The 21,633-nt window shown below is 44.9% G+C and overlaps 1 protein-coding gene across 1 annotated transcript in view; it reads left to right on the plus strand.

Annotated features, from left to right (window-relative positions):
• CACNA2D4 (calcium voltage-gated channel auxiliary subunit alpha2delta 4) overlaps positions 1–21,633 on the plus strand; it is a 136,087-nt gene that overhangs the window by 7,943 nt on the left and 106,511 nt on the right. The window contains exons 3-10 of the mRNA XM_067307017.1: positions 4,688–4,804; positions 6,288–6,347; positions 8,361–8,523; positions 11,076–11,207; positions 12,265–12,325; positions 12,984–13,134; positions 14,557–14,631; positions 15,558–15,647. Coding sequence (XP_067163118.1) covers positions 4,688–4,804; positions 6,288–6,347; positions 8,361–8,523; positions 11,076–11,207; positions 12,265–12,325; positions 12,984–13,134; positions 14,557–14,631; positions 15,558–15,647 — 849 coding nt within the window. The remainder of the gene's footprint in view (positions 1–4,687; positions 4,805–6,287; positions 6,348–8,360; positions 8,524–11,075; positions 11,208–12,264; positions 12,326–12,983; positions 13,135–14,556; positions 14,632–15,557; positions 15,648–21,633) is intronic.

The following is a 21,633-nucleotide window of genomic DNA, read 5'->3' on the forward strand; positions in this document are numbered from 1 at the left end:
CTGACAGACCTTTTGCCCTTAAAAAACAATCACACTTGCCTGACCCAGCTCAGGTCCTCACAATTTACCTGATGGAGAGGGGAAGGTGTCTGCTTTGGTCTCGCACATGATGGAGCCTGGATGTAGCACAGAGGGATTGTGCTTTGTGCAGACTCTGGGCATCACTAAGTGAGATGCAGCGTCACCCATGACTCAGAGGAAATGTTCTTCAGTGAGTCACTGTCACCACTTCCAGCAGACAGGTTAGATGGGCTTGATCCAGCCTGGCTCTGTTTATGCTCTCCAGCAAAGAGTCATCTCCTAAATGCATGTCTTCTCCAGCCCTGACTTTACTGAAGGTGGTCATACTTTAGCAGTTTTTATCAAATTAGGTTTGCCTTTTACCCCTCAAGTCCACCTTCTTAAACCCTTTCAGTTCCCCCTGTTTTCCTGGAATTGTGGAAAGAGGGGAAGAACAGCTGTCACCCATTTCTTCAGTCTGTCCCTCAGCCTCAATTTCCCTGGCAAGCACTGGGTCTGCCACCTTCTCACAAACAAGCTGCTTAAACCAAGGACTGTCCTGGAGGTCTCTATCTAGTTCCCTGTCACTTAGAGCACTGCAGGCAAATTTCTTATTAATGGGTAACATTTTCATGCCCCTTGAGATGTCTCTTGGCAGACCCCAAATGGCTTTATGTAGATCAGTGCACCAGCACACACACACAAGTGAGTCATGCCTGGGGAGCTAAATGCTCCAAAGTCTAGAAACCCAAGCATGCGTGTTCCCCATTTGCTTTTTGAATTTGGGGCCATGGCCTCTTTTTCACGTGGTATATTTCTCTTTGTGTGCTAGTATAGGCAGAGCAGTACAAGGGTAGGGAATGAAATGTTGAGGGTTGTACTCAGATTCTTCCCTCTATGTTTGTTTGCTGAAGTCAGTGGGCACACTGACTTTGAGAAAATTCAAACTGAGTACATTTCACATTTGACCTCATGTTCTCCTTTTGCCTAATAGGTATGAAGTAACTAACTTATTGCTGCTCTGACAGCCATATTTTTTCAGTTATTTGAATGCTGTGCCTGTAAACCTTCTATTTTATTAATTTTTAATGTGTTTCCTTTGACTTTGGGTTTGTTTGGGGATATGTTTTTTTTTTTCTTTTTTTCCAAAAGAAACGAAATAGCATGTTGTGAACCCAAATGTTTAGTTTTCCTCCTGGATTGTATTTCTCCTAGAGAGCCAGTGAATCAGTAGACATCTCTTGAATCTAGAAGGGCAGGTTCTCCCCCAGACTGGAGAGCATTAAGAAAGCCCCGAGGTGGCTCTTAGTCCCCAAGCAGTTGGTATATCATCAAATCAAACCTCATAGACGTAGCAAAAGCTTAAGAGCTGCTTTGCATTATGACTGAAGCATTCATTGTATTCCACTGAATATTACGAAGCCGGGTACCAAGGCGAGCTCGCTCACCAGTCTGGCATAGTAGCTTAGATCAGTGATGATGGATTTGTACTAAAATGCTAAGTGGTCTAGGACTGCTGAGGGCAATACAGCTGGAGCGAAGGGGCTGTGTGAAAGGCTGAGTTAGAAGGGTGGTAACATCCCACAGAGCTGGTGAACAGAAATTGGTGGCCTGTGGCTCATTTGGTTTGTTTGCCATAGTCCTCTTGCTGTTGTTGCCTAGGCAGCTACCAAAGGCACCCTCCTGGGGTCTGGGGCTGCAGACCACAGCCGTACTGAGAAGATCTCACGTGTTTCTGGGCTTCTCAGGACTTCCCTGCAAGTGAAAAAAACACCAGTTGGCTTCAGTGATTTTAGTTTTGCTCTACTGAGTTAATGCCATGTGATAAATATTTCAGAATTACTTCCTACTTCCTTTTGTAGCTGAGGTCCCAATTGCCTTCAGTGGTGGATAGGACTGAGAAAGGACAGCAGGGTTTGGCTCCAGCTATGTAATTACTAGAAAGCACTACAAATAAATATATGGTGAAGCACAGACAAATTAAATAACTGGAGTCGAGACATTTTTCTGGGTGAGGATGGAATGAATTGTCTTTCACACTCTTAATATAGTTTCACTAGCAGTGGGTAATGCAACACTGTGTACTTCAATGGGCTAAATTTCGTGGAGGTGGGAACAAGAAAATGTATTTGGTGACATATCCATATCTCTGTTCACAGATGAAATGTAGGATACTGAATTCTGGGTCTTCTGCTTTTAAATCACCACCCCCTTCCCTGTTGAAGGGGAATCTTAATGAATTGTTCCTACTGTTTTAAGAGAGTAAAGTACCTGATGAATGTGAGAAAATTTTTAAGTTCACAAGTTCACAAGCAGCCCGTGAAGGTTTAGTCTCTTTTCAATACCAGATCATATCAGCCAGTTTTTCTAAGCCTATAGGTGATTCCCATACTGTAAATTCTAAAGATTTGATAACCTGAGTGCTGAACTTGGGTTGTGCTGGTTAATCTCAGTTGACGACAAGAACCTGTCTTGACATCTACCCAGTACTTTCAGCCATGGTATCCGGTATTGAAGTCACAAGTATTACTTTGTTGCCTACCTTGAGGAACTCTTGCGATATGTATTCATTAATAGCAGATGACTTTAGTGGCAGGAATACAGATACAAAATGGTGTGCTGGATCATTTGTAGGAAACAAGCTCAAAGGGGATCTGAGCTCCAACTTGGTGTATTCCCTGAACTAGCCAGCTAAAATTTTGCAGAGAGTTATTTTGCGGTGTTTTCCCAGCTCTGGCTAGTTCCCAGAGCTCAGATGCGAGCATGACATTAGCAGGCTGCTCTTGATTGCTCCTGATTACTTTTACCCTGTTAACCTGTACTTGTCAATGTGTCAAAGGCACATAAAATAATTGAGATGTAAAAAGCCCAATTCTTTCTAATTCAAGATATGACCCAAAGTAACCGATAGTAGGTCACTTTGTAAAGAGTGTGCTTGCTAGTGCGGTTTGCCCCCCTCAGTAGCTTTCCCAGGAGAGATTACCCTCCCCCCTGAGGAGGGCCTGATGAAAGTGTAGCGTGGCAGAGATCACTTCCCTTCTGACAACACCATGACATGGAGCTAAATGGGACAGGCAGCAGCTGGGATGTGTGCTGTGGTCTCGTCATCAGCCAGGGCCCTCTGTGGGGGTGGGGGGGGGGGTTGTTACACATCTCATTTGGCAGCATGGTTGCACTAACCTTTGTGCTCAGCCCTTCCCTCTCCCCCATCCATTCCTGCTACCCGGCTGCAGCAGAGTGGATGCAAGGTCTGGTGTCTTTAATCCAGTAAAACCTTTGCTGTTAATCACATCAGGCAGAAGGAGCAGCCTCCCTGCCACGTCTGCTGCAGGCTGGATGCTGCTTCTATTTCTGCCTGACCTACTCAGCCTGCCCCATCCTCAAGGCATTTCTGCCTCCGCATATGCTCAGCCGCCTTCCCTAATGATCAATGAGCTTCTTGAACAAAACGAGCTTCACTTGCTCACCCTAAGGACATGCAAACTCCCTCCCACTTTCTTCTCATTCAGGAGTGTCAGTAAAGCCCCTGCTGTCCTGTACCCTTTAACCTCCTTTTGTACCAGGGCGAGAAGTACAGCCCTGGCTGAGATTGCTGTGGTGCTGATAGAAGAAGGGAACATGACAAAACTTATAGGATGGAATAAATTTCCTGCATCAGGATGGAGGGGATGTGTATGTGCTGCAGAGAGAAATGATGATGAGGGACCAGGGAAATCTAATCACTTGTCTTTGCACTTCCAGGGAACACTCATTGCCAGGGAGATAAGGCTCCGTCTTTTTTGAAATAGGTTAATCACTTTGTCTCCTTCTGCAGTTTTTTTGGGCTTTTTATTTTTGTTTTTTCCCTTTCTTTCTGCCTATCTCGATCTGCTTTGGGATTTTTTGAGAAGAAATAAAGGCCATTGCATCCAATCTTAAAAGATCAGGCTTAGGGAGGCAGATTATAATTACCCAGTTTGGGAGTACTCTCAGGCTTTAAATGCCTAGATTATATGAAACAGTCAGAAAAACCTGGCCAACTCTAAAGCTATTGGACCCTCCTCATTGCTGCATCTCTGCCATGCTTGCAGTTCCTAGTTGTTCGGAGTCACCTCTGCACTGCTCCTGGCCAAAATATGCTCATGTGTTCTGAATAAATAGCATGGTTCCTGTCTCCCTGACTTTTCCTTGGCAATCTCTTGCCTAAAGCACTGAGCAGCCCGCTGACCCATCTTGCTGGAGAACTGACAAGATATGCTACAGATATGATGGTGCTGTGGAAGGAAAGGACGCTCACTAGTGTGACCGTCCCACCAGTGCCCCAGGGCGTGTATGACATGGAGGGCAATGTAATGACAGCACACAGCTCCCTCTGCCCTAAGTAAATCTGTCCCTGTGGCTGATTCAGTTTCAGGTCTCTGATGCATATAATGTTATTACTGATGTAAGCACAACACACTTTAGATTTTTGAAAGCTGGCCTTCTATTTTTTTTACCCTGATTTTCAGGCACCAGTGTTATGGCAGGTTATCTGCAGGTGCCCAAATTATGGGGTGAAAAGGGAGGCAGCACAAAGACAAGAGGAGGAAATAAACTGGGCCATTCCTCTCAACACATCTCTCTTCACCAAAGAGAATAGCGATAATAGATTAACCCCTTTCCTTGTGAGCCTCCTGCTCAGCAGGATTTTCTCCTTTCCATCGGGTAGAAATACAAAGATGTGGAGCCAACACTGAAGATTAAAGAGGTGGACGGCTTGGAGCTGGTGAAGAAGTTCTCAGAGCAGATGGAGAGCATGCTCCGCAGGAAGGTCGAAGCTGTTGAGGTATGACCATGGGGCTCTAGGAAGGAAGGCCCCTTCTGCTGGCCCCAGAGCAGCAGGTGCTGGCTCCCCTCCTGTGCCAGAGTTGTGTGGGCGTAGAGGTCACACAAGGGCTTCCTCACCCCACCAAAAGCCTGCTGGTGCAGCTGGCTTCTGAGCTTTAAGTAGACACTGGTGGAAGGCTGTGGGCATACAGACAAGGGAATACTGGTTTCTCCCTTAGCCTAGAGTAAGAAATAAGTAAAAAAACAAAATCTAGAAATAAATATGAGGGAATGAACGCTCTTTTGGGAGAAGGAGGTTTAACTCTATAATTGTTTAAACAGAAAAGCCTCATACAAATGAAAATAAAGTTCATCTGTACATAATGCACTCTGGTCATTGAAGACTAGTAGCTTGCTTCAGCTCTGTGTGTGGCTCAGGGGAAAACTCATGAACATGAGCTGCAAGTAACGCACTTGGATTTCCAGCTGTGTACCTGGGGAAACGCGGAGGAGGTGACAAATATTCTTTAACTGTTTCTGTATTGGAGATCAGAGCAGGTAATCGTTATGGCCCCTCTTCTTGCATCCAAGGATCTAACATACTCCCTTATATTTAGAAGCATGTTTCTGTAGTCAGAGCCCTGACAGCTTAAAGCATTTAATATGTAAAAACGATCCAGAAACACGTCATTTGAATCTCAAAGCTAAATTTGGGCATGTTTAGACTCAGGGCTTTGGCCCATAACATCAAATTCATAGCCAGACTTTCCCAGAGTTTGGATTGCCTTATCCGTTGTGAAGCACCAAAAAAGTAGTTTTGCTGAGACTGCCACTAATTGTGGAACTCTGAAAACTTGTACATGTTTGGCTGCATTCCTTCCCAGTCCGTACAAAGTGAGAATTAGTGCCCTGAAACATCAGACTGGAGAATACCAGTGATTATTTTGGCTTCCATAAATGGCAAAAGTGTATAAATGGCCATGGCGTCACTGAGCCCTGTAAGAAATAAAATTGTGGTCTTTTGTCTCAGTAACAATAGCAGATTGATACTCCCACAAGGCCTGTTTCTTTGACAAGGTATTGACAGCAGGCTTGGTTTGAAATGCCTTTCCCATGGTTTTTTGGAAGGGCCCCTGGAAAATGAGATGAAATCTCTGGCTGTTTTTTCTTTAAATGGACATGTGTCTGTTTGTATGTGTATGTCCTGTGATGTCTATGATTGCTCAGGAGATTATTACGGACTCTGGAGTAAGTAGGCGTGAACATACTCTGAAAGAAATAGCTGTGAGTGTCTTCCAGGTTGTAAAGTTGGAGGACAGAATGACAGGCCAGCAGAAAAAGAGGGAAGGAAGAAAGTTTATAGCCCCTGTGACTTTGTGTTGTGTGGATGGAGGTGGTTGCTGTTCTCTCACTAAGTGTGGTCAGGGAATAACTGATGCTGCTGTAAAAGCTTCTTGTGTGCTTCCCACAGCACCCCTCATCTTTCTTTGTGTTTGCATTAGAGGTTGGTGGAGGCAGCAGAAGATGCAGATCTGAACCATGAATACAACTCCTCACTGGAGGTAAGTTTATACCTGTCAGTGACAAAATATGGCCCATACCCTCAGAGAGACTAGCCAAAAGACAGGACCCACTCACCTCAGGCTCGTAGACAGGTTAGGAGTTTCCTTGTTTTCAGGGCCCTCGGCTTGTCTTACTAGAAAGTAGTCTAAGTGACTCCTTTGGCAGGTCCCAAGCCTAGTAATGCTGACCTAGACCTCCTTGCCTTGCCATCCTACAAAAATGGGAGGGATGCATGCACAGCAGGTGAGACTGGGATTTTGGCAGGGGGGAAGACAGTATGACAGATAATTAGAACTGTTCCCTCCTTCCTATATTGGCATGTTACACCACAAACCCAGCTTCTTAATGCTCAACTGGAAATGGCTAGAGAAGCAAGTTAACCATGAAACATCAGGCTTCAAAGCGGCTATAGCATTAGGCTGCTGCTTGGGCATTTCCAGTACTTTGAAGGTCCTGAAGCCCCTCAAAAGGGATAAGGATTAGCACCTGGGAGCTGGGTAAGCAGCTGCTGCAATCCTCATGGGGAATTAGCGCTCAATTCTCCCCTCCTTAGAAAAGGTGATGAGACCCTTTGGATCAAGGATGGGAAGGATTTAGGAAAGCAGTGGCTTGTGTGTTGTTACAGATATTACTCTTACTGCATACCAGTAAGTTGTCATTATGCATACCAGCTGTCATTATCCATGTAATGTGCTAGTGCAAATTAGCTGGTGTTCTGTGGGTTACTTGACTGGAAAATGGGCTAAAAATTGAGTGTGTACGAGCAATGAGGAGGATGCTGTTTGCAAAGGTCAGACCTAAGATATGACAAATATCCACAGCAAACTATTAATCCAATGAGCTGAGTCTCCCACCATCTTTCTCACCAACTCCCATCATCTTTTCTCTACCATGCAGGCACCCACTTGTCAGGATTCCCAATTAAGTGAAAGTTTGATGCTGTCCATACAGTCTGGATAACTGGCTTTCTGTTAATAATTGTTTGTAGCAGCGCTATGGGGTTATTGTTGGTGAAAGGAACAGAACTGAAAACTGATTAATGAAGTCCATTATTGGCAGTACAAGCACAGGGAGCCTAGTGGAAGTACAAGCAACCCCTGCAAGTATTCCTGTCTATGCTGGTGAAAAGGTGGGAATGAAAATGCTTCTTGAAATCGAGCTAGATATTAACTTCACCTCTCCTACCTCTTTAAGAGTCATGTTACAGTCATTGGTTAAGTCAGCTGCATCCACAGTAAGGGTTATGGGTAAAGCAAGGCACATTACCTTGTGTTCACACACACAGTTCACACCCCCTAAGTACTTTTAGTACTTGAATATATATCCTTCAGTAACCTCTGACCTGAAATAAAGTACACAAAATCACTTTTAAAGCATCTGTTAACTGAGGGGGAGAGTCCTGGAGACGCCAAAGGGTTGGTACATACTAAACCCTGAATGGCCTTTACAGGGAGGGTAACTGCCTTGTCTTTGAGCACCTTCTGCTCTATCCTTTGCTCTTGATGAGCTCCTGCTGCTTGGAGTGGCACAGCAAGGGGATAATCCTAGTTGCATTTGCATCAGGAGTTACTCCAGTAGGTGATAGATATAGAAACAGGGCAAGTAAGCTCAGAATCAGCACACCCTATAGCAAAACCCAGGAGCCAGACACACAGACACTTAAATACCTCTGAGCTGAGGAACCATGAGGATCTGTCACCATGTTCCTTTGCTCTAAGTGGCTCTTCAGGGGCTTCCAATCTGAATGAGTACTGATGCCAGTTATGATGTTGCTCTATCACATGTGGGCACCTGACAGTGAGAAATTGGACAGAAACCATCATTTGGGTAGCTTACCACTTTTCAGTTGATAATGGCTCTCCTTTGCTGCTCATATTGACCTGATTCGAAGCCCAAATTCTCCAGATGTCTCCTTTTTATATTTTAATGTTTTTTTTTCAGGCAGTACTGATAATAATCTGTCTTATTCTCTCTCTTGCTGCCTTTCTTTTTTCCATTGTCTTCATCAACAGTTTGATTACTACAACTCTCTCCTGATTAATGAGAAGGATGAGAATGATAATTATGTGGAACTTGGAGATGAATTTATTTTGGAGCCAAACGAGCATTTCAATAATCTACTGGTGAACACAACATATAGTGATATCCAGCTCCCCACTAATGTCTACAACAAAGGTAATGGACTCTGCTGGACTCTACTTTCTCACTACTAGTCAGCGGCTATGGAAGCTATCAAGTAGTAATAATACTGAAAGGAAGGATGGGACAAAAGAGAAAGACAGCTGACAGAATAGAAAATAGAGCTGGAAGGGTACTGTCCCAAGTCACAGTCAAGACTGTTGCAGTCTGCTACTGTGACAGGGCTTTGGTATAATACATTCTTGGAAGACCTCTAATGGTGGACAGTCCTCTGTCTGAAGTAGGCAGTGTAGTCTCGCAGGGTTCATCTACCAAACCAAAGAAGCAGTGAAATGAACTGTGATGTGAATTTACCGGATATAGCTACTCTGCACAAAGGGCCAGATCCATCAGGGCCTTTGGGTGCCAAAGATCTCACTGATTTCAACAGAGAAGTTAGAGCTCACGTACCTTTGTGTTATGAGGCTCTAATGTCTCATGAGGACACTCCTAATTCCCAGTGAGTTTATTGTGGGGGGTTAATTCACAGCTGCTATTGGGACATGGCTATTCTGGGCTGTTTTCTGTTCTCAGCAAGCCTTTGGCAGTTGCAGGAGCCAAGGCAAGCACTGAGGCTCACACAGCCTCTTTCATGCCTGGTCTGTGTCCTCTCCTCCTTGCACATTCACACAGCTACAGCTACACACCAGAAACTGGCCCATCTTTGGCAGGCCAGCACGCTGCTTGTTTCTTCTGGAGGCCGAGGCACCTGATGACAATTGCCTTTAGGTTGCTGCTCTTTTCTGTCAACATTTGAAGCTGCCTGAAGTGGCTCTTTGCCAGCCTGTCCATCAGTTCTTCTTCTTGTAAACATTTTGGCAAAAAAAAAGCTCCATTACTTCTCTCATAGACTGAGCTCATTTACAAGCTTCAGGACCAGAGAGGGCAGGCATTGATGATTGTGCTCACAACTGCTACATTATTTAGGGGGACAATAGAGGGATTTTTATTTCTCTCACAATTTTAAATTAATTTCATCTGGTCTGACAGCCCTAGACACTAAAATTTTGTGCACAAAGAAAGATCGATGTGATTCCTAGACTTTTGATATGGAATTCTCCCACTCTGGTCAAACACAGCCTGACTTAGGTTTCAAAACCACAGGAGTCCAGATAATTTGAGCAGCCATCTGTCTTGTCAGCAACCGCCCCTTGGCCCTTCATCTGAGACAACTCTGACCCTTGTGATGTCTGTGGGGCCTGGGATGATTTGGGTTGAAATGATGATCACTAACACTGTTTGGCTTAGTTTTGCTGCTGGATTTAGGATTGATGTGTACTACTGAGCTGAAGATAAATTTGAAAATTATCAGTTTTACCACCAGCAGAGCTGGCTGCAGGTGAACAAAGTGGGCTGTTGCCTACAGTGGCACACAGAGGTGGCCAAATGGCTGCTGCAAGAGGCAGCCGTAGACCTTTCTCTCTGCTGGAGGGGAGAGGCACTGCCCAGCTAGCTGATTTCTTGTCTGTACAATGCCTGGGAGTACTCACTCCCTCTCTAGCAAATGTCAGCAGGAGCACCAAGGCTCACTCTCTGCAGCTCTTCTGGCTCCCCTTCCTGCATGAGTTACTTTAGCTTCACCACCGGGGAGCCGCAATTCAATTTTGCCCCTATTTTGACTAAAGCTGCCTTTCGTAAAGTGACTGAACAGGAAGTGGTGGGTCATGGCCTCATCCTGTTCAGCTTTAATGCAGTTAATCCTATGACGACCACTTTCCTATAATTTCTTTATCCTATTGCTGCTGCTCCGTTTGATCTCCTGAGGCACTGAGTCAACATCAGGTGTTACAGATACATGGCCTCCTATGAGTTCATGCAAGTTTGCAACTTTATATTGATTCTGATGAGTTCAGGGGCAAGTGAGAACAGCTCAGGCTTGGGGAAGAAATGGAAAGGGAAGGCAAGAGAAGAACAGAATCAAAGAAACATGAGGGAAAAAGAGAAAGAAATGGCATGTAAACCATAGGGCTCCTCTGTCTTAGGGAACTGCGTCATACTACAATGTGTCCTGTAGAGGTTTGGGAACCAGCATAAATTTAAAAACTTTGTAGAAAGGCTGCTCCTCTTAATGCTGTGCCAGGCAGTTGCCTTATAACAGCCGCACATGCCATCTTAGGTAACAGGTCAGCTGTGTCTGTATGTTGTGCTGGTTGTATACTGCACAGTGCTGGCTGTTGTGAGTTTTTCAGAGCCCCGTAATGCCCGGGGGTAGACAAGCCCAGAAAGAGAAATGGGGATAGCATATGACCAAGCTGAGATCACCTGCAGTTGCCAGTGGTGAGCTGACCTCCAGGATTAGCTTGAATGATGCAATCAATTCCCTTTACAGTGTCTCTTGGAAAGCTGTACCAAGGGCATAGGTGTCATTTTGAGGCAAGTGACCCTAGTAAGGGAGCATGACTTTGTGCAGAGCACAAGGAATGACTTTTGGACAAGGCCCTGAGTCTTTCCAGGGCTCTTTGTCCCCATCTCCCTCCTCCATCTGAGGTGGGGGGCTTCCTCCCCTCTTTTGCATGCTTTTTTCCCCACTTCCTGTTTTTTCCCTGCAGACCCTGACATTCTGAATGGAGTTTACATGTCAGAAGCTTTGAATCCTATTTTCGTGGACAATTTTGAAAGGGACCCCACACTGACCTGGCAGTACTTTGGCAGCTCCACTGGGTTCTTCAGGCTTTACCCAGGTAAAAGAGGAAATATCTGCTCAGCTCTTCCAGCTCAAAGCATGAGCATTGCAGGAAGGGGAATGTGCTGTGAAAGATCCCAGTCTGGGAAGCTTGGAGATAACATGCCCCATGAAGGGTCGTGTGCAGTGAACAGAAAGACTTGATGCACATACCTCTGCCACTTAGGCAAAGGAAGAGCATCCATGGTAGACATAAACCCTTATTTCTTATGTGGATCAGCCTCCCAGATACGTTGCACTTGTGACTCCAGAGGAGTCTGCTTGCTGAGGTGTGCTTCAGGCAGACTGCCCTCTAAAAAGCTCACAAAATACCATGACAGGGTCTTCAAATACCTCAGACTGGCTTTGGAAGTAGCACAACAGCTTCCAGTCTCATTCTCCTGTGATTTTTAGCTGCAGCTACAGCATCACAGCCTCTCTCTGTCTCCAAGACCACACGTGCCAGATGCAGCTGAGCAGCCTGACTTGCTCTCCCCTCACCAGCTGTGAGTGGCATGCAAGGTTATGGAGCAAGAGGGAGGATCCATGCTTGGAAGAGCCCCCAAGATCCTCTGCAGCTGTAACTTGGCCTTGTCCCCCCTCTGTCAGATGGCTCTTGTGCCCTTGTGTGACCTGTTACATGCTGTAGAAGGGGAAAATAGAGATGACAGTGACAGAGCCTTTAGTAGAGAATCAGGGACATGTCCCCATCTCCGCTGCTTTTTTTATGCTTATCCTTTTCTTCTCCTTAAGGAGAAAAGATGTTGTTGAGAACTACATCAAAATGGCAGAAAGCTTAAATTAAGTGCAACTGCTCCCCAGATTTGAATAGATTTTACAGGTACCAGCCAATATCTAAGTATATTTTTGAATAGAAATTTAATTAACAGTTTTCTGAGAACTGCCAAAGACCATGCAGTTCTGGTATTTCTGCAGAACGGCCATTGCTACTGCTGGCCAGACTTGCGTGACCCCGCAGGATCTCAGCAGTGAATAACAGAAGTGCTGGTGCCTGGGGAACAGGGAGCAGATGCCTGTTTCTGTGTGTTGATTGCTCCCTTTGCTGCTCCCTTCAGGAATAAAATGGTTACCAGATGAGAATGGAGTCATCTCCTTCGACTGCAGGAATCGTGGCTGGTAAGAGTTTTGGAGAAACTTGGTCAAAGCACTTTTCTGCTCCCTCTTTTCCAGCCTCTTCCCTACTCTGGAAAACAGGTAGCAAAATGGCAAGGGAACAGACCTTGCCTGGTGACACCTTGGTGAGGCAGCTGATCAGTAGCTGCTGCCCCACGCTGTTCCTGGGAGAGCTGAGGGGTACATGAACTAAGGCAATACCAGGTTAGAGAGTCTGGCTTGTCACCTGAAGTCCCAGCTTTCTCTGGCTGGGCAGAGAGACAGGCATTAGTATATACCAAATGGAAATTATCGCAGATGTATCCTTCCTCTGTCCCATTCTCCTCATAATTCTATGACCAGAGGGTTGGGCTGTTCAGACTCCAGGAATTTGTGGCATTTATTCAGTCTGCTCAACATGTCTAAAGGCCGGTTTAGCAGTTGTCACTCTCAGCGGTATCTGGACATATGTCTGCAGCAGGCCCAATGCTTGTCAATGCAGAAAATGAGACACTGGGGTTGGTGGGGCAACAAGGTAGGGCCCTGCCCCAATCTCACACTTTTCTGCATTGGATACCACATCAGATCCCCAGCTCAACCCTGCTGGATAGCTGCACTTGTGGTACATGTTATACTGGGGTTTGTGTTCACCCTGCTTCAGCGTATTCCTCTTCTTATAAAGGTATATCCAAGCAGCTACCTCTCCCAAAGATATTGTAATTATTGTGGACGTCAGTGGGAGTATGAAGGGCCTGCGGATGACCATTGCCAAACACACCATCACCACTATTTTAGATACCCTGGGAGAAAATGACTTTGTCAACATCATTGCAGTAAGTATGTCTCATTTCAGTGCAGAGTTGTCTTTTGTCCCTCATGTCCCCTTAGCAAACTACAGATGACATTACAGTGGTGTAACTGCAACACTTAGTACTCATGTTGGATGGGGGATAATGGGGGATCGGTAGGGTGGCTGCTAAGTCATCTCATTTCCTCTATGAAGGATGCCAGATGCATCTTTTTACTTAGGATGTGACTGCAACAGATAATGAAGTGCTGTAAAGAGATACCTGACCCAACAGGGACCTGAACTAGTAAATTCACATAGCATAGCAGAGCATAACACTGTGCTTTGGGTCAGAAGTGGTATAACCCTCAGCATAATGTTTCCAGGTCAGGCAATTACTGCCATATGCCATTTTGTGCACCAGTTAAGGCTGGAATCCAGTTCAGGGCCAATTTGCAAAGCCCTGTATGGAGTTTGGTCAGGTTGCGTAGGAGTTACTCTCTCCCTCTTTATGACCATGGCCAGTATGAGGGTGGGCTTGTTACCCACAAAGGACCAGCAAAAGTGACCACAGAAAGCAAAGCTTTTACACAATCCACATCAAGACTGGGGGGTTTTGTGCCAGGTTAAAGGCAAATGGCAGCTCACCTCATAATTTTCAAAGTTAATTCAAGCATTGTCTCTCTCAGGCCTTCCAACACAAGTTTTTATGGGCTTGATCACCAAGATACAGCCTGCTTTTTGTTGATAGCTTCTCATTGTGTAAGATAGCTAGAAACTCCAGTGGTCACAGCTCTGTCTTTATATAGATGGCTGGATGGAGGAGTGAACAGTGTTGGCAGAGAATGGAAGGGAAGTCATTAAGGAGCTGGAAAGGTCATCTGTAAATATATGGTAAATATACTCATCTGGACCTTAGTGAAAGAGGTTTACACTGGTATGTTTTGCTTCATGTCCAGCAGCACACGCCACTGATTATCACAGTTAGCTGATGTGTGGTTACTTGATCGGTTGTCGTCATTCAGCCGTGTGCCAGAGACATCAGAGCTCAGGCTAAAGTCATTTGCAAGCTTCAGCTGATGGCTGGGGACACATAACATCTCCAGAAGTCAAAAGTATGTGCGAATAGTGCTGGAAGTGACGCCAGGAGCACAAGTTAGTATGGAGAACTCTGGAGGATATGGAGGACTCTGGGATGTCTGAGTGAAAAAAACATTAGCTTTGTACATGTGGATGTGCCCAGATGGAACTTAGCAAAAAATTACAATTAACACATTATTTAAAAAAAAACAGGATTTATTAAAATTATAGTTTGCCATGATCACTACATACAATTCTCAAGGGAAAATGAATAAAGCAGCATAATACTGATTACTGTTCTTCTGAATGTCCACTTATGAATCCCAGTTTGATTTTTTTTCCCCTCTTCCCCGATTATAACCCATTTCTTTTCATTTTGTCTTTGCAGTACAATGATTATGTTCATTTTATTGAGCCCTGTTTTAAGGGTATCCTGGTCCAAGCAGACAGAGATAACAGAGAGGTGAGTATCAGACTCCCATTGACACTATTAGGTTAGCTCTCTTAGTGTAATAAGAACATAGGGTTAGGATGGCATGAAACTCTAGGGACAAGAAACAACTATCTCCCAAAAGCATGTGGGTTTGTAGTTCAGAAACAGGCTCCAAAGCAGTGGTTTTTCCTGGCTCCTTGGTATGCCTTTGCCTATGCAAAGCTGCTGTAATACCAGGTCAGCTGGTGGCAACAACCAGCTTCCCTAGGTCCCGACACACTTCGCACCACCTCTGCTGGAGCACAAGTGAACCTGCCATGGCAAAACCACAAGCAGAAGCAAAGGCTCTCTGAAACCCCATGTTCTCAGCCCTCAGAAAGGAGAAAAATCAGCCCTCTTCCAGTGAACGTGTTCTCAGCCTGGCCTGACCCTCTGCCAGAGTACTTCCCCAGTACACTTTCTGTGACTAGGGGTTTTGCTGCTCTGATCCAGGAGGGCTCAGCAGCTGCAGCCCCAAGGTGGTCAGTTTGTGTCTGACTGCTCCACCGCCCTCTGGGCTGACTTGTATTTTTAGCTCTTAGATTTTTTTTTTTCTTCCTTTCCCTGTGTGTATTGATACGATGAAGTAGTACATCCTCACATGGCCTGTTCCATGTGTTCAACAAGCAACTTTCTCTCCAAGTTTCTTTCCCAGCTTAGCTATGTGTCACAGAGTATAACTCCAGAGGGTGATGTCTCAGCAGAGTTTCTCAAAGGATCCTGCAGCCTTTTAGGAAAAAAAAAAACAACCAAGAATGCTCTCCGTCTTGTGAGTTTCTCTGAGGGTTTCATTTACAACAAAATCAGGGCAAAATAAAATCTAACCAATTTCTAGGTTACCCTTTTCTCTCCCTGTCCATAAAAGTGTCCTGCCTCCACCTGCAACTCATCGCTGCCTTTGTCTCTCTTCTTGCCAGCACTTTAAACAGCTGGTGGATGAACTGCAGGCAAAAGGAGTGGGGACTGTGAACAAGGCCTTGACAGAGTCCTTCAGAATCCTGAGGGAGGTAAGAGAATCGCGCAGGGTGCACATGCCCCTGGCCCACCACGCCATTCCCCTCTGCTTCCAACAACCAGTACAGCTGTTGTAGCACTGCAGGGCGAAGTGGCGCGAGCTGATCTTGGGTCCTGAATTCGTGACAAACAGCGTGCAGGGGCAAACTGGTTTCAGAGATGCCCCAGTTTGTGCATGATGCCTTGGGGCAGCTGATTGCTGCCATGGAGGGCAGCAGCATGGGCAGGGATGGGCAGCGAGCCTCGGGGCAGGAGCATGGGACTCGAGATCTTCATGGACTTTAAATGGGAGGGAAGTTTTTATTTTCTCCTGCGGTCAGTCTCATGTTTTCTGTGAGAGTTATAGGGGCTGGGATCTGCTCTTGCATGCACCAGGAATAATCAGGGGTAATTTGGCAGAAGTTGGTCAGGCTATTGCCTTGTGTTTCCTTAATGAGCCCACAGCCTGGCATTGGCCCAAGCTGCTCTCGAGGAGTGCACTGCAACTCCTGCTGCTAACAATGCAGACCCCAGCCTGGGTCTGAGGGGATGGCACCTGCGCGGGAGAGCACTGCGTTCATCAGTGTGAATACTGCTGATAGCATGGGGATAGAGATACCCTGATTATTGATGGTGGCAATAAAATGTAACTGAGAAGTTCAAGGCAATAATTCTGATCTTATGATCAGAATTATATTACTTATGTAATGTTATTAGCGAGCCTCAGTAAGTAGGTTATGATGAAGACATGAAAGATTTTTCTCAGGCTTCAGATTTATTTGAATATTACTCTTCTGCAGATCAGGGTTCTTCATACAGAAGAAACCACAGGTACAGGGCAATTAATCAAAGTCAGTGTCTTCATGTCCTGTGATAAGATTTGTAAATGTTTCATTGCCTTATGTGAACGACTGGCTTATGTGAACTCTGTTTCTTAAGGAATGTTAAAACGAAAAGGATCAAGAACTCAGCTGAACCCCACAACCACCTTTTTGCACCATCTACAGTGGGGTAGGCGTGTAGATGTCAATGCCTTTGCTGAAAGAAATAAGTACACAGTATGATGTTAGCAGCTATAATGATGGCATTGATGCCAAAAGTACCAGAGGTGTTGATGTCCTGGGAAAGATTCTCTGCTCTTAATTGTTTTGCAAACTAAGTTTAAATTCACTGGCTATGGTAAGTTGTTCCTGACTTATCCTAGTGCAAGTATGATCAGAATTGTACTCCGTGATGGCAGTAGCTGAGCTGTCTTGTCAGCTTAAACAGCCATAATGAATTTAATGGCAATCTGAGAATAGTAGCGTAGCATTGTCACTGTAGTAATAAGATGGCAGCACTCCTAGCAGTAATGATTCAGTATCTTTGGGGGAAGATAGTGACTCAAGAGATCAGGGAAGCAGTAATGGTATAAAGCTAGAATCCATTACACACACTAGATGTCTGCTAGATTCATCTAAATATAACTTTGCATTTTCATAACAAAACTAATTTTACCTTTAAAAGATTCAGAGCCTATATAGACCTGAGTCCTATAAATCAGAATATTTAAACAGAGAATCTATTTCTTAATATCTAATGTAGCACTGGTTATCTACAATGACAACGGATTAAAGAGGCAGACTCTCAGCCAGAATAACTTTGAAGGTCCCAGGAAGAAGGGAGCGTAGGCCTAAAGAAGCCCTGTTTGCCCCAGCTGAAACAGCAACTGGCTGTGCCCAGCATAGACATCAAAACTGGTTTGTCTCCACTGACTGAGGAGACCTCACGTCTCCTTTCTGGCAAGCATGGCCCACCCATGGACTTCTGGCAATCTGACCCACTAGACCAGGCAATCCTCAAGCCTCCAGAAGGCAGGATCATTATAAAACCCTGTGTACCTTGAGCCAGGCATGCCCATGGGAAATGGAAGGTATGTGGCAGAAAGCGGAGACTGAGGAAAAAAGTCTTCATCTGATGTAGTCAGCACAAAAATACCTCCAGAAAAGATACTTATGTGCATTCAGCTCAGTGGATTAACATAAGTACACTGCAGTAACAGAGAAGCAGCTCCTCTTTGGCAGACAGAAAATGTTTTTCCTCTCTACTCAGCATCCAAAACTCAGTGAACAATGTAAGTAGAAATCACTTATCTTGATCCTTGTTGATCCTGCCTTATCTAATAAGGTCAACAAAGTGGTGAGATTGCTACTAGATGCTACAGCACCCAGTGGTGATAAAACCTCCTAACATTATTTACTCAGAAGGTGAGATGCTACTTCCCTCCTGTCTTACCTTCTCCTCAGATTTGGGGTGATAACGAAACTGACTCAGACATTTCAGCATCCTTGCTTTGGACATCTGCAGGTGAGGAAAGGTGACTGTGCTCTAGGTGACTCCTAGTGTCAAATTTCTCCTCTTTACACCTTGGAAGCTGCTGGCTCAGGGTGCACTCAGGTGCTGAATCACTCACCCAGTTGATGTGATTCCTGGAAACCACCATGCTGTCTCTGCTGGCTGCAGGACCTCTGACAAATATGGTTCAAGCAGACAAAATCAGGAGCAGTGCAGAGAGCAGCACCAGAAATCTCTGCTGCATCTATATTGACATGATTAAAGAATTAGGTATGGTCACTCAGGTAGAACTGCAAAAGCTCCTGAGCAAGCAGAAGGGTACTGTTGCCCATTTCATGGTAGTATGAAAGTCCATGAAACAAACTTTCATAAATTCGTTTGGGGGGGGGGAGGGAGGGGAGTGTGGAACTGAGCTATGGACATGCACCTCCTCTACCCAGCTTTCCTTTCCCAGTAATGCTAGTTGCAGCCTTCTTACAGTGTGACAGAAGGGAGCCCATCCACCAGAGCATGGACCATGGCTGTCTCATCTTTAGCAAACTGGGCCTAAACCCAAGGTTGCTGAAGCCATCAGCTGGGAGGCTTTTTTGCAGTCAGCCATGATGGAAAGGCTGCATGCACAGCAGAAGGCTGCAGGATCTCCTCACTCACTTCACAGTATCATCCCAGGATTTCAGTCTCACTGATGACATTTAGGAGAGACTGAGATCACGTCTCAGTACACATGCAGCAGCCCCAGGGTCTGGATATACACAGGCACACCACCGTAGAAACACCCCCTTTACTCTGCAGCAGCCTTCCCAAAACTGTGAACTTCCTGGAAAGGGCTCAGCTGGAGAGTGCCTCCATACCATCAGCTGGAGGACCCCCGGCTCTGCAAGTACCACAGCCAGCCTCCTCCAGGCAAAACAGCACCTCCAAGTGTGCACATGTTTTAAGGACTCTCTGAAATCTTAGAGCTTGTCAGATCAATATCAATAATAGAGGAGGGAAAGGGTTTGCATCAGAGAGTCCTGAAACAAATCTGAGATGGTGCTGCTGCAGTCTCACAGCTAAGGTGTGCAGCCAAGCTGGAGGGCAGGAGGGAGAAGGGGGAACCTGGGAAATAGCAACCCCCTTCCCATCAGACAAAATTCCCATTCTCAGCTTGTAATTGTGCCTGTTCCTCACAGACTATCCTGTTATGCAATATGCAAGAGAAGAAAAATGAAAATTGCTACATCACACTGATGAAACAGACATTGCTGATTACAATAGACAACCAGTAATAGTATCTATAATGAAAGCAACTGCAAAATTTCCTTGGTAATTTGTTCCTAGTCCAATTGCTCATAGAATTAATAGCCTGACAGCAACCTACTCAATGAGGTATGAGTAGCAGAGGGGTTGAAGAAGAGCACGACTTCTCACCATATTTGTGTTTTGCCATTATGTTCTGGGGTGGACAGGGCGTATTTTAATCTGTGATACAATTTACGGTAAAGCTTCAGGAGAACAGTTAGCCAGAGCTTCCCCTGCCATTCTCTGCCATGCTGGATAAGCCACTTAAACTGTCTATTTCGATTTAGCCACATACTGAGTAGTTTCAATCAAATTTGCATCACAGGGAAACCAGGGTGTTAAACAGGCATTTATAAAGTACTTCAAAACTCTCAAGCATCAAGTGCTATCTTTCAGTTCCTTTCTTATTTTCAAGTTTTATTCTACCTCACTGCTACCTTCTCTTCTCTTTGTTTCAACAAGCAGAGCAGGTCTTGTTCTCTCATCCTTTTTTCCTGCAGGATTTATAACCCTTTGTTCTGGCCACTGCTCTGCTCTCAGCTGCTTCCAGTTTCCTGCCTTCTCTGAAACACTATGCTCCCAACAGTTTGTAAGTGCTGCAGCTGAGGGCTATCAAGTGCTAAGCAGAGCAGAATAATTACCTTTCTTGTTTTACACACAATAGTCCTCTTAACACAACCTAAGACATCAGTTAGCTTTCTTTAGACACTGTCACATTGTTAATTCATATCCAGCTGATCTGCCTCTGCAGTGCTCCTTCCCAGCCAGTATTCAGTCTCCTGTTCTGTATTTCAGCCTGTGATTATGTTTTCCAGTGTAAACCAATTGTAAGGATATTTATATATTTTGGTAGATATGCCTTATATGTGTGTGTATGCGCATATATATATGCAAACACACTCACACACCCCTAATCCTGAGAGCCATATATATGTTCATATATTTGTTACATATGAATCTCTTAGGATTAGGCATTACAAAATCTCACTGTTATGGGTCCTGCTTTCTCAGGATCTACTCAGAGTAAACATGTATTTTAAAAACTGATTTTTTTTGACTGTGGAGGGAAAAAGATCCCAAGTTCTATTCTCTGAGGCCACCTTAGAATGATCTCTCCTCTTAACACCAAGCTGTTGTAATGTTACCTCGGCTCACTGCTGAACACAAGTGACATAATTTATGAGGTTAATTATGAATAGGTCACTCCAAAATGGTGGGGGAATGTTTTGGGAAAATGGTGAAACTGGTACTAAATTGGCTTTCAGTGAGATATAAAATTCTGTGCAACTTGAGCAGAACTGACGCCATGTAAAGAATAAACCCATCTGCTGATGTAAGAAGTCAAAGGAGTTTGTGCCATCTTGTGTCATACCTGTGTGGGGAAGCATTCCCTTTGTGCACTCACAAGAAAGCTGTGTTACTAATTTTTCTAGGAATGTGCTAGATGTTTAAGGTCAATTTACTCATCTAGGTTTTTCCCTTCTTGTAAAACATTTTCTGTTGATTCCCTCCCATCCTTTGGTATCTCATACAGTCTCAGTCAGGCCTCAGACCATGAGGCAAGTAGGGGCCAGACTCTTCCCAGTGGTGCCCAGTGACAGGACAAGAGGCAATGGGCACAAACTGAAACTTGAAAGCAAGAAAACACCTCTTTACTGTGGGGGTGGTTAAACACTGGAGCAGGTTGCCCAGAGAGGTTGTGGAGTCTCCATCCTTGGAGATTTTCAGAACCTAACTGGTCACGGTGCTGGACAGCCTGCTCTAGTGATCCTACTTGAGCAGGGGATTGGACCAGACGATTCCCAGAGGTGCCGTCAGACCCCAACCATTCTGTGATTCTGCAGTTTAGCAACACCTTTGGCAGTTCTTTCCCTTCCTGATGAGCACAGTTTACTTGAATACATTCAATTACCACCTTCTTTAACCATACCACTTTATGATCCTGCCTGTAATTCCTTCCTTTCTTTGTTTCTTAGCACTTCAGCGTGTATCCAGCCAGCCATGACAATATTGGCCTTTTGATGACGAAGCACAGAGGCCATAAAGCGTCAGACCTCTGTTGATTATCATCTGGCCATGTACTCTTTTTACTCCCTTTCTTGCTTCTTATCTGAATGTTTATAAATTTTCTCCCTGATCTTGTTCACATCTTTGTGGACCTGGATTTTGTAGCATATTTTTCAGGATACACAAAACTCAGGGTTTCCTATTTGCCAGCTTATGCTATTTTACTTAATTCTGTCTCTCATTTCTTCATCATTGGCTTTCTGTTTCTTTCTCTACTCTTAATTTTCTCCTCAGGGGACACTCTACTAAGTTTGAATTTCTCCTAATTCTGGAGGCCAGGGGTGGAGGGTGCTGCATTACAGGCAGGGCTGCATCCAG

The sequence above is a fragment of the Apteryx mantelli genome, chromosome 1 (assembly GCF_036417845.1).
Source record: "Apteryx mantelli isolate bAptMan1 chromosome 1, bAptMan1.hap1, whole genome shotgun sequence".
Taxonomy (NCBI): Eukaryota; Metazoa; Chordata; class Aves; order Apterygiformes; family Apterygidae; genus Apteryx; species Apteryx mantelli.